Here is an 11,851-nt window from a genome sequence, read left to right as displayed (position 1 = left end):
CCTTATGATTCATTGTTGCTCGTCGTTCCACGATTGGCCAATTTTTCATTGACACCTGAGTGACAGTGAATTTGCAGGGAAAAGGTCAACAGCAAAAGTCACTTAAATAACTATAAATGTAGGAAACATCAGACTTCCTGGAGAAGCCTTGCAATCTCTGCGTGAGCAGCTACCAGGCCACAGCTCAAGGCCCTGTGGATCAAAACCAAAATATTTCTTTTTTTCATGAATCCCAAACTTTTAACACTCTCACATTATTTGTCCATTGATTCTAAGAATCCAGGCGACTCCCTGTCCATCAGCCTCCCGATTCAAACCCACGCTATTATTCATTGATGTTTATGTTCGTAATGAATAAATCGCGTGTTTCACCTGTGATGCACTAACACACAAACACACCCAGGATATCATTTATTGAGATAAAAAGACCTACAACATTAAAACCTGTGATCCTATCCACAAACACTTTGCTGTTAAAATAAATAAATGACAAAGTCAACAAAGAACACAAAATAATTCTAATCAAGAAAATGAAAAGTGCAAAAAGGTTGGATGTCTTTCAGTTTGTAAACAGAAGCAGCATAAAGACGTGTGCCTGGACCTGAGAGGAGGACGTCTTTGTCGCTCACTCTTCATAAAATGCACTTTTAGCTCTTGACGTGGGTGTTGGCCAACGTTCAGTTGCTGCTGTGTATTCTGGTAGCCATAGCAACACCGGTTCCAGCCAGCCGGAGTGATAGCATTTTCCAAAGCGTCTTCTGCGCCTTCCAAGACATAATGGGTATTATTTCTGACATAATTACAGTCCAGCAGCTCGACAACAAAACAAACAACCGTCTGATAAATCAGGCAACTTCAGATCTCGACATCCCGGACCCGATTTACACAGAATGCACCGCTAATTGTCGGTCCATTCCGCTCACTGGCTGATCTCCAGTTTCCACTCAATAATACCAAGGACCGAAATCCGACATCAAATTACATTGTGAATCGCGAGGCTCACTGTCGCCACCCGGTGACAGCTTTAAAAACAAGAACCTACTAACTCAAAAGCGCCGAAAACACCCCTGATATATCGGTGTGAAGTTTGAGGGTGACCGTGATCAGATGCTAAATGACAGGAAGCCGAGGAGGCATGGATCAGCAGGTGACAGGAAGTCAAGATGTGACTCCTTGATCCCGACACCAGGTCTCGGGCCTTGGAGACCAGGGGATGGACAGTCACCACCACCACCGGGGTTTGGGACTGATTGAATGAATGAATGAACAAATAAATAAATAGATAAATAAATAAATACAGAGGCTGTCGGTAAAAACGAGGAGAGGAATGGCGGCGTATGATTGGCACTCGTCTGGAAAGCTGGTATTTTACAAAAGTTTCTGGCCTGAAAGCCGTAAATATTACTTCATTAAATCAAGGATCAAGTTATTTTTAGTTCCTCTGATGTCTCAGTCCCTCCCTCCGTCTTACCGGTCCACGTTCCTCTTATCGCAACCACCTCTGACTTCCAGCTCCGCCCAAGTGAGACGAGGTTTCGTACCCCTTCGCCTCGGCGGTCTTTAGACATCGATGGCCACGCCGTGTTTGCTGGAAATCACGTCCCTGGTTCCCGTGAGGTACATGAGCACTGAGCACAGGTGGGGCAGCGTTGCCGTGGTGCTCACGTACAGCCAGTAGGGGAGCGGTGCCGTGTTGCCGAACGGGCACACCCACAGGCCGTGGCGCACGGCGTCCCGGACGTGGTGTGTTGCCATGGAGATGAAAAGCATCCAGGGCAGGGAGCACCAGGCGTCTTTGAGGCGTCCGACCCACATGAGGAAGCGGAGGGTGAGGCAGAGGACGGGGATGAGGGAGGAGCAGTGGAGGGGAGGACGCTGGGGGAGGGACACGGCAGCCTGGTGGAAGACAAAGGAGGAGAAAGTTGGACGACGGCTGAAGGTCCTCATGGTGCTCGGGTTTGCTCGGGGGCAGGGTCTCACCTTGAGCGACAGCGATCCGGCCATGTAAAAGTGGTCCAAATCGATGATGGAGGCCAGGAGGCCGGCCAGCAGCACCTCATACAGGTCGCTTTTCTTCCTCAGTCCGATCACGACGGCCCACGACCACAGCCCCACCAGGCCGTGGGTGGCGTTGTCCAGGGCGGCTCGCACCCACAGGTGGTGCTGGACAGCCGGCAGCTGCAGGACGTGGTCCGCCGCCACGCAGAACACGCCCAGGCCCGCCGAAGCCAGCAGAGATGCGGAGCTGAACGTCTGCAGTAGCGCCTGGGCTTTCTCTGTCTCCACTGCCAGGCTGAGGGGCACGGGGCCGCCGTCCCCCCTAACGCCCACCCCTAGCAAGGGGGACGAGGAGGGGGACGAGTTCAACTTGGAGTAGAACCCTTGCATGTTGACTGCTGGCCGAGGCAAGGGGGGGCAGAGGCCGCTGACGGTCAGCAGGACGCAGGTAGACTGAGGAAGCAGAGAGATGAAAGAGGAGGACGGACAAACGTCACCATGACGGCAGACAGAAACAGAGGCACGTCCCTGGAGAGACGTGGGCAGAGGAAACAGCTACAGATCCCACATAACTCCATTAAAAACAAGAGCGAGAGCAGCCGCCTCTTCATCGGTGAGCCGTCCACAGCTCTCGAATCAGGATTCATAGAGACAGCCTGGCTCTCATATGCAAACCCTGATCTTGTCAAAGCTGCTTCCAAAGCCTATGCGGCCCCGCAGAAGGATCTAATCACACATCTCAACATGTCCCTCTATTTACTTTGGAATTAAAACCTCTGAAGGAACTCTCTTCAGCATCTTCACATCCTGGAGCCCTGGGCAATACACCTCCGCAGGGCTGATGCATTTTGTTTGTAATTTCTTTCCACTTACCAGACTCTGTTGTTGAATTAAGGACATTTAATATGTTCCAATCAAACCTAAATGTGATTGGAATTTAGTTCCAAAGCCTGACAAACAGTCTCACTCTGATATTCCTTTATAAACCCGCTTAGTCTATTTGTCAGCAATCTCCACCCTCTCAGACGCCGCATGAGTATAAATACACTATACTATACATACAATAAAATCAAACGACCAAGGAAACACTGGATCAATTTGAGAAAAAAAATATTAACTGAGCGTTGTAAATCTTTTATTTGTAAAAAAAAAAAAAACATGCATATGAAGATTCACACGTTAGTTTTTTTAAGTAGGTATAAGTGTTAAACCAGCACTGTCGTTAATTATGTATGTAGAAAGGTTGGACCTGCTTAAAAGGGTCGAGATGGCTCTTCATTGTCACACCAACATTAAACATTAGCTGCTGGTCCACCAGCACATCTTCAAGATCATGCTTTTTCTTTTAGACTGATGTTTGCTGGCGTTCTCGTGGCTTCATGTGTATTTTTAAAAATGAAAATGTGACAAAAGTAAGTAGAACCTAAGTGAAGCGAGACACACCAGGAGTTTTATCTTCCCATCCAGCTCACTATCAGTAACAGACTCTGCTGGATTTCTATTGAACTCGCTTGATATTCACAGAAAAATCCACCTGCCATTCATCTACTTTAGTGTTTGTCCTGACGAGGCCAAGTCATGTCGTCCCATAATAAACAGATTTGTTTGACGGATGAGAGCTGGAGAGCCTCTGGGATGAGAGGAGACCTCCAGGAGAGTTCTTCTGCCTCCATCACATTTGAACTCCGGGGATGGTGTGGAGAAGGATCTGCCTCTCAGGCGACTGACAGGAAAATATGTCTGTCGCTCAAGTAACAGAGAAAAATAGGTCTTTGTTTGACCCTCATATTATGTTAGACTGAACATAATATGAGGGTTAAGGTAAGCGACTGAGCAGTAGGCCGAGCAGAGGAGATGGATCGAGGTGGTTTCACACTGAAGTCCTAAGTCAGACGCCGGACTCAAACACCCCCGCGCTCCGCTGTCTGTTAGACACATTTATTTAGCCGGCGAGGCTCGGTTTAACAATTACTTGTATTTGTTTTCTCTCACTCGCAAGTGGACCGACATGAATAATTCAAAACATCCGGGTGTAAAGAGTAGAGGTGACAGCTAGCTGGCTAGCTAGCAGTTAGCAGCTAACATGCTAATGTGGCAGTGAGACGCAGCAGTGTGTAGGCGGACAGCGACTATCAGCGGCGGGGAAAGAGGATATAAAAAACGGGCCGACAGTCATCGGTAGGACCGAGGGACACTTGTTACACATCGAACACACCGAGTTGAACACAGCTTGGGCTTTTTTTTCCCCGCACCTTTCGCCTATACGAAGCCGAGAGATGGACGACACTCACCCCATTGCCCTGCTTCCAGCCGTGGATGTTCGAGTGCTCTTCTTCGGTGTGGAGCGTTCAGTCACCGGGTGACTCACTGCTGCTTTCCTGTGGACACAGAAGGGGTCGGCAACCCGTAACACCCAAAGAGCCATTTGGACCCGGTTTTCTCGGAAAAGAAAACACTGGGAGCCGCAGTTACTTTTTGTTGTGTTTTGCGTAAAAGAGGCGACCGGAAATATTAGAGTAGCACTTAGTTATTTTACTGAAGAGCAGAGCACAGGTGATGATAGCAATTCGTACCAACAGACATGAGCCCCGCCTACAGCGAGTCTGCGCATGTGCAGAGTGCAAGTAAACATATATGGTTAACTGTTCAATATTACTGTGTCCACAGTCAATATTCTACACTTTTTGACGTCTAAAATAAAGGTACCACTGTATATATTGCTTTCGCAATGGTGATGGATAGGCTGACAGATGAGGTGAGACAGGAATCCCCATGGACCATGATGTTTGCGGATGACATTGTGATCTGTAGTGAGAGCAGAAAACAGGTAGAGGAAAATCTAGAGAGGTGGAGGTATGCTCTGGAAAGGAGAGGAATGAAAGTTAGTCGCAGCGAGACAGAATATATGTGTGTGAATGAGAGGAACTCGGGTGGAACGGTGAGGCTACAGGGAGTGGAGATCAAGAAGCTGGAGGATTTCAGGTACTTAGGGTCAACACTCCAGAGCAACAGAGAGTGCGGAAAAGAGGTGAAGAGACGGGTCCAAGCAGGTTGGAATGGGTGGAGAAAAGTGTCAGGGGTACTATGTGATAGAAGACTTTCAGCCAGAATAAAAGGAAAGGTGGTGAGACCAGCGATGCTGTATGGACTAGAAACTGTTCCAATGACCAAAAGACAGCAGGCAGAACTAGAGGTTGCAGAGATGAAGATGTTGAGGTTCTCTTTGGGAGTGACCAGGATGGAGAGGATCAGGAATGAGTCTATCAGAGGGACGGCACGTGTTCGATGTTTTGGAGAGAAGGTCAGAGAAGCCAGACTGAGATGGTTCGGTCATGTGCAGAGGAGGGATAGAGAATATATTGGTAGACGGATGCTGGAACTGGAGCTGCCAGGCAAGAGGTCTGGAGGAAGACCAAAGAGAAGATTTATGGACGTAGTGAGAGAGGATATGAAGGTAGTTGGTGTGAGAGAGGAAGATACAGAGAATAGGGTTAGATGGAGAAAGTTGACGCGCTGTGGCGACACCTGACGGGAAAAGCCGAAAGAAGAAGAAGACACTTTGTATAAATAAGTGTGTAGTGTGTTGCTTCTGAAATTCACAAAGTATTACAGAGAAAATTAAATCATATTTATGTAATAAACTCATTTTGAGCTTTGGGCTTTCAGAGCGTTTAGCGGAGCCTTGACCTGAATTTTAGAAATAAATCGGGGAAAAAAATCACTGTGTCAGTAAACAATAAAAAATAAATATTTGCAAAATACTTAATTCCTATTATTACTATTCCTACTATTATTATTCCTATTAAATATTTAATTTCTTAATTCAATTCCTCTTCCCTCAGCCGCAGGGAATGTTCAAATCTTTGTAGTTAACAGTTAACAGTTAAGACAATTTATATTTCATTGTATTTCTTACTCTTCTGCCTTCCTACTATTTCTATTACTGTTATGTTTTGCTTGAAACTCTGGCACATCAATTTCCTTTGGGATAAATAAAGATGTTCTCATTCTCATTCTCTCATATCTTCATAAATATTTCTTTTACCTGGTTTATGGGACTTCTGCTCCTGAACTTCTGCGCACAGCATCTGCAAATCGGGACTTTACCGGCTGACGTTATTTTGAGTGGCAAAAAATAATAAATATAATTTTATTTAATATTTCAAGATCACAATAATCTTCCAATTTAGAACTGAAAGTTAAAAAAAGGAATTAACACAAATGAAATATACTTCAATTAAATATTTGTAATTTATTTTCCCAAGCCACTCGGAGCCGCAGTGTCGGCGGGTTGCCGACCCTTGTGCCTGTGTCTCCTCAGTCTGCAGGTCTGCTGCTGCTGTTTTTATTCTATTTTTCCTCTACTTGGCCTTTTGCTATGTACTGTTTAAGTTGTAGATGAATTTATTAGTCATGCATTTTGTGTCAATACCTGCGAAACATTTCACCTCTCATCTGAGAGCTGAAGTGTCTTCACGGGAAGAAAATCAAGTCAAGTTGCTACAAGCAGATTTCGACAAAAAGTTATTAATTAATTCATAACTTTAAGTCTTGTCTTAAAAGTTCTCAAAATGTCCCAGAAGCTAGGTTTACAGCTCAAGGAGCTTCAACTGTGGCAGTTGTGAGGTATTCTAGGCACGTCCACCTGGAGAAGGCTCAGAGGAAGAACCAGGACACACTGGACCATGACTAGGAACACCTCCGTATGGTTTTAGACCGCTACTGCAGTGAATATTGACCCTCTCGCATGGGCCCATAATGTCTCAAGAAGACTGTAAGCTTCTTGAATTGGACTAATTCAAACTCCTTTCCTTTCCAAAAATAGCCACATAAAAACACCTGAGGTAGGAAAGCAGGCTTGTGATCTCGAACTCCTGAGGAGGCCCTGGAACATGAGCTCAAGTTTGGAAGTTCAAAATGACAGAGGCTGAAAATGCAAACTGCCGTAGCAAGTTTTCCTTGCATTTTATCTTCAACTTGATGTGTCCTCCTCCGGGAGAAACTGTCTGTCGCGTAACCTCAAGACCCACCTCTTCCAAATCACTTACAACACCTACAGCCTTTCCCAATAATTGTGTGTATATCCTGTGTCTTCTGTCTTTCACTTGTAAAGGGTCTTTGAGTACCATGAAAAGTGTTATACAAATTTTATGTATTATTATTATTATTATTATTATTATTATTATTATAACAAATTAAACCTGTTACTCTAAGTGAAAGAGTTCATTATGTTTGTATGCTGGTCTGTTCTGCTGTGTGAAAGGAGAATTTCATAACAATACAACAAGGGGTTGCCACAGCAAATCAACCTTCACCATCTAACCCAATTCACTGTATCCTCCTCTCTCACTCTATTACCTTATCCTCTCTCACTACGTCCATAAATCTTCTCTTTGGTCTTCCTCAAGACCGCTCCAATTGCAGCATCTGTTTACCAATATATTCACAATCCCTCCTCTGCACATGACCGAACCATCTCAGTTTGGATTCTCTGACCATCTCTCCAAAATAATTGACTTGCTATTCCTCAGAACCTTAGCATCTTCATCTGTGCGACATCAAGCTGACACTGACACTTCTCCATCCATTCCAACCTGCTTGAACCAGTTTCTTTACCTATATCATGTAAAACTGTAAATATGTAATATATATATAATAATAATTTGCACAAAATGAATTTTTCTTTCACTTACTCCTGTTCCACCCAGTGAACGAACTATGCTGTGCACAGGTGAGAAGATCCGTGTTTCTCGCTGTGGAGGCGGAACCATTGGAGTGTCACTTGTTTCTCCGAGCCTTTTCAGCGCTGCACCGGTGATGTAACCTCCACTTCCTGTTCTGACGGGGTCAAACATACATGAGTTTCCCCAGAGCAGAGGCCGTTCTGCGGATGTAAACCAGCTCTTCGCGGCTCCTTGCTCGACCCAGGATGCTCCGAACTTTGTGCCGAGCCGGCGGGGCTCTCCTACAGGTACCTGCCCGCATTTGCTCCGCCACGGGTTTCCCATGCGTGTGATCCCCGCAGAACCGGCGCAGGCGTCACCCTCTTTCTAGCCAATCGGCAAATCAACCGGAGGCTAAGTTAGCTAACCTGTACGCTAAACTGCAGGCTAATATGCTAACACCGGGGGCTAGCCCGGAAGGCTAGTTTGTAGTTCTTTCAGGTTTGATCTTTTAAGAGAAGAGTCAACAACCAAATGTTTTTCCTTAACAAAAACAAATGTAATACCTTATCAGCAATTTCTACCAAGTCGTATCGTAAGAAGAGAGACCCAGACTATAGGTGGTGAAGTATGTGGGAAATTAACACAAAACATATATTTAGCAAAAGCATTGTTGAAGCCTGTGTGGTTTGTGGTGAAAATGTATATCCTTTCAACACAATCTCCTTAAAAATGAATAACTAGAGAAAGTGTGCGAATGGGCGATAAAGCTCTGTGCCTGCCCTGCATAAAGAGAACAGCTGATGGAGAAACACCACCTCTCACTTTTCACAAATCACTTGGTAATTTCACATGTGTCTTTGCAGCAAACCCAGCGAGCCGCCCCTTGGAAGCTTGTGACCCCTGCCCAGCAGCGATGGGCCTCCAGCCTCCCCATGAACACCGTGGTCCTGTTTGTGCCCCAGCAGGAGGCCTGGGTGGTGGAGAGGATGGGACGCTTCCACCGGATCCTAGAGCCGGTATCACTCACACTCATTTATTCTCAGAATAAATCTTGACAGATGTGAAAATGCGCTACCATGTTCTCATATTATACCTTTCTATTTTGCAGGGTTTAAACTTCCTCATACCCATACTGGACAAAATCCGCTATGTGCAAAGCCTCAAGGAAATTGTCATAGATGTCCCAGAACAGTCAGCAGTGTCTTTAGGTGAGAAACACGCAGTCCGTCACAGTTTGACAATGTTTTTCCCCACAATGAAAAACAGTAAGGATGAAACCGGGTAATTCTTTCACCTTGAGAACGACCAGGTTAATTGAGGGGAATTGACCAACAATGCCTCTCCCTCTTTATCCGATTCCTTCAGGAAACCACTCTCGGATACTTTTATATAAATGTAACTCATGTGATCTCAGTAAACCATTTCCACACGTTCACAGATAATGTAACCCTGCAGATTGATGGCGTCCTCTACCTGAGGATCCTGGACCCGTTCAAGGTGAGCACCTGACACATGTAATGTTTACAAAGTAGAAGGACTTCTAGTCATCTTGCTGATGGCATGCTCATTCCCAGGCCAGCTATGGTGTGGAGGACCCAGAATATGCGGTTACGCAACTGGCACAGACCACCATGCGCTCAGAACTGGGCAAACTCACATTGGACAAAGTGTTCCGGGTTGGTTTCTCACACTCTTCAGTTTCCCTGGAACTGGCTGCCTTTCCAATAGCTGAGTTTATTTAATTATCTGTTCAAAGGAAAGAGAGTCCCTCAACGCCAACATCGTTCACTCCATCAACCAGGCATCAGATGAGTGGGGAATCCGTTGCCTCCGATACGAAATTAAAGATATCCACGTTCCACCTCGGGTTAAGGAGTCGATGCAAATGCAGGTAAGGAGAACACTGGAAAAAGTAAGTGATCTTTAGGCTATAACGTGAATCTGCATGTTAGAGGTGAGAGATATTCACATATCAGAAGGATGGAAAGTGTCCAGCCTCTATGGCAGTCTGCTTGCTTTGTAAATATCTCAGTAGATTAAATTTAAGTTGTTTGCAAATATCCAATTTGTCAGAATTCCCATTCAAGTGAGCCAAATATTTTAGAATCCCCTTAAATATTTTTAAACCAAAAAATAAAACTCAAAACAAATCAGATCTCCTATGTGCTGGTCACACACATGGCATCGCCTTTGCCTTTTGGCATCCACGTCTTTCCTATAGAATGTCAACAAACACAGCCTTTCCTCCCCTGATGAGTGAAACCAAATGGTGTGTTTGAGCCCCGCCAACAACTGCCCTCTGCTCCACAGTGTACAAACATGCGTAATTAGGAGTGAACTGATGAGTGTGAAATGACTTCCGACTCTGCAAAGGTGGAGGCTGAGCGTAAGAAGAGGGCCACGGTGCTGGAGTCCGAAGGAACCCGGGAGGCGGCCATTAATGTTGCGGAGGGACGCAAACAGTCTCAGATCCTGGCCTCAGAGGGCGAAAAGGCCGAGCAGATCAATAAAGCAGCCGGTAGGTTTCATTTAAAGACCCGCAGGGGTATGCCTTTCTCTCTTGACAAGTCAAGTTCAATAAAAACATTCTTCTATTCAAGTGTGTGTGAGGTTGCTTGTGCTGACACGCTGCCAGGTTCCTCGGTGAGATCAAACCACCTCACTCCTTTTGCCCTATTTCCCCTTGTAGGTGAAGCCCAAGCTGTTTTAGCGAAGGCAGAGGCAAAAGCCAAGGCCATCCGTCTTCTGTCTGACGCTCTGACGGAACAGGTGAGAACGAGACACCGGAGGTGGAGCGTCCACTCGTTACGGCCTTTTTCTGATCATTTGAAATTTGACGTGCAGAACGGAAATGCAGCCGCCTCCCTCAGCGTGGCCGAGCAGTATGTGTCTGCTTTCTCCAACCTTGCCAAAGAGTCCAACACCGTCCTGCTGCCCTCCAGCGCCGGGGACATCAGCGGCATGGTGACACAGGTACGTTCCACTCCACGGCTGTCTGGGTGTTTCTGCACAACGCTTTCCAGTAACTGATGTGTTTCCTGCCCTGCAGGCCATGACTATTTACAGCACGCTGGCTAAGCCCAGTAAAAAGGTCCCGCTGGTGACACTCGGGGAGGAGAGCGAGGACGGCGCCAGCCAGACACCTCCGCCGCCGTCCCAATAACACGGGGACCAGACTCAGCCCAAATAAACTCAGCGCTGTTAACACAGAGCCAGAAGCACTTCATGTTCACCTTGACCGAAGTTCTGTCCGGACATAAGGAGCCGCGGGGCCGAGGGACGGGAGTCGGATCTGTTCAGGGGGGCAGTAATTGGCAGTGAAATTAGAAAATAAAGCTGTGAGTCGCCTGCTGAAGAAAACAGAGCGGATGCTAAATAACCTCTGGATGTTTTAGGATGCTATTGTCAGATTTATAAACAAGATCAGTGTTAGATCAGCCATTGGAAGTGAAGCTTCTGTCTGTTTCACTTTGTCTTCTCTTTCTTTGGGACCCAGGGTTGGGGGGTCACTGGGACCAGCAACTCCTAAGTTGCAGCACATCTCGCTGGACGGCTCAGAACTTTTGATTTGGCTGTTGGTGGCGTTTTATGCAAACCCACCACCGAACCTTAAGTCCTGCTAGTTTAGGTTTAATATGTTCCACGGATTCTCAGAAGAACATCCCTTTCAGCACCCAGTTGGTTTAAAAAGTTTACCTGCTCTTCATGTTTTTCCCATGACAAGATGTATTTATTGACTGAACAGCGACTTTCTTTTGTATTTTTGTCCAATGGAAATATTTCGCTAGTTCTTCCACTCCAAGGAATGTCAGGTTGATTCCTCAGACTTGTCAATGTGAAGGTTCAGATACTACACCTTCATGGGACAACAAGTCATGATAAAGACCTTCAGATTGGGAAGTGTGACTCGAAGAAATTACATTGCGAAAAAGCGATTTTTGATAATCAAATTTAGGCCTCTGGGATTAGATATCTGAAATAAAGGTGGCTTTAATATCTGTGACTCATTCATTTAAAAATATTAAAGCCCTGGCAGGTTCGTTTGGATACACAATACCTAAAGCTGGATTCCAATGTGCCCGTTTCAAATTTAAATCAGTTTCCCCGTTGTCTTCATCTGAATGTAATTCAATAAAAGGTTTCCACAGCCATGAAATACAAACTGGTGACATTTGAGCTTTTTTTTT

The 11,851-nt window shown here is 45.8% G+C and overlaps 2 protein-coding genes across 2 annotated transcripts; one reads left to right on the top strand and one right to left on the bottom strand.

The window, feature by feature from the left end:
* Positions 1-398: 398 nt before the first annotated feature.
* On the bottom strand, positions 399-4,581 carry tmem267 (transmembrane protein 267). Its single transcript, XM_086170627.1, has 3 exons — positions 4,290-4,581; positions 1,981-2,451; positions 399-1,896 (listed from the first exon to the last, which is right to left on the bottom strand). The coding sequence occupies exons 2-3, from the start codon at positions 2,386-2,388 to the stop codon at positions 1,561-1,563; spliced, it is 744 nt and encodes a 247-aa protein (XP_086026753.1). The 5' UTR covers positions 2,389-2,451; positions 4,290-4,581; the 3' UTR covers positions 399-1,560.
* A 3,237-nt stretch (positions 4,582-7,818) lies between these two features.
* stoml2 (stomatin (EPB72)-like 2) lies at positions 7,819-11,824 on the top strand. Its single transcript, XM_086170732.1, has 10 exons — positions 7,819-7,969; positions 8,528-8,680; positions 8,773-8,872; positions 9,103-9,161; positions 9,239-9,340; positions 9,421-9,555; positions 10,038-10,182; positions 10,354-10,433; positions 10,509-10,637; positions 10,714-11,824. The coding sequence occupies exons 1-10, from the start codon at positions 7,928-7,930 to the stop codon at positions 10,825-10,827; spliced, it is 1,059 nt and encodes a 352-aa protein (XP_086026858.1). The 5' UTR covers positions 7,819-7,927; the 3' UTR covers positions 10,828-11,824.
* Positions 11,825-11,851: the final 27 nt, after the last annotated feature.

Source organism: Fistularia commersonii, chromosome 23 (genome assembly GCF_037954325.1).
Source record: "Fistularia commersonii isolate RoL2024-O1a breed Wild chromosome 23, RoL_Fcom_v1.0, whole genome shotgun sequence".
Taxonomy (NCBI): Eukaryota; Metazoa; Chordata; class Actinopteri; order Syngnathiformes; family Fistulariidae; genus Fistularia; species Fistularia commersonii.
This window is presented reverse-complemented; position numbering and strand designations above follow the sequence as displayed.

Coding starts and splice junctions, on each gene's coding strand:
- stoml2 (XM_086170732.1), top strand. CDS start 7,928: ATGCTCCGAACTTTGTGCCGAGCCGGCGGGGCTCTCCTACAG. Junction 9,556..10,037: donor AGGAGTCGATGCAAATGCAG/GTAAGGAGAACA, acceptor GACTCTGCAAAG/GTGGAGGCTGAGCGTAAGAA. Junction 10,638..10,713: donor TCAGCGGCATGGTGACACAG/GTACGTTCCACT, acceptor CCTGCCCTGCAG/GCCATGACTATTTACAGCAC.
- tmem267 (XM_086170627.1), bottom strand. CDS start 2,388: ATGCAAGGGTTCTACTCCAAGTTGAACTCGTCCCCCTCCTCGTCCCCC. Junction 1,897..1,980: donor CCGGATCGCTGTCGCTCAAG/GTGAGACCCTGC, acceptor GTCTTCCACCAG/GCTGCCGTGTCCCTCCCCCA.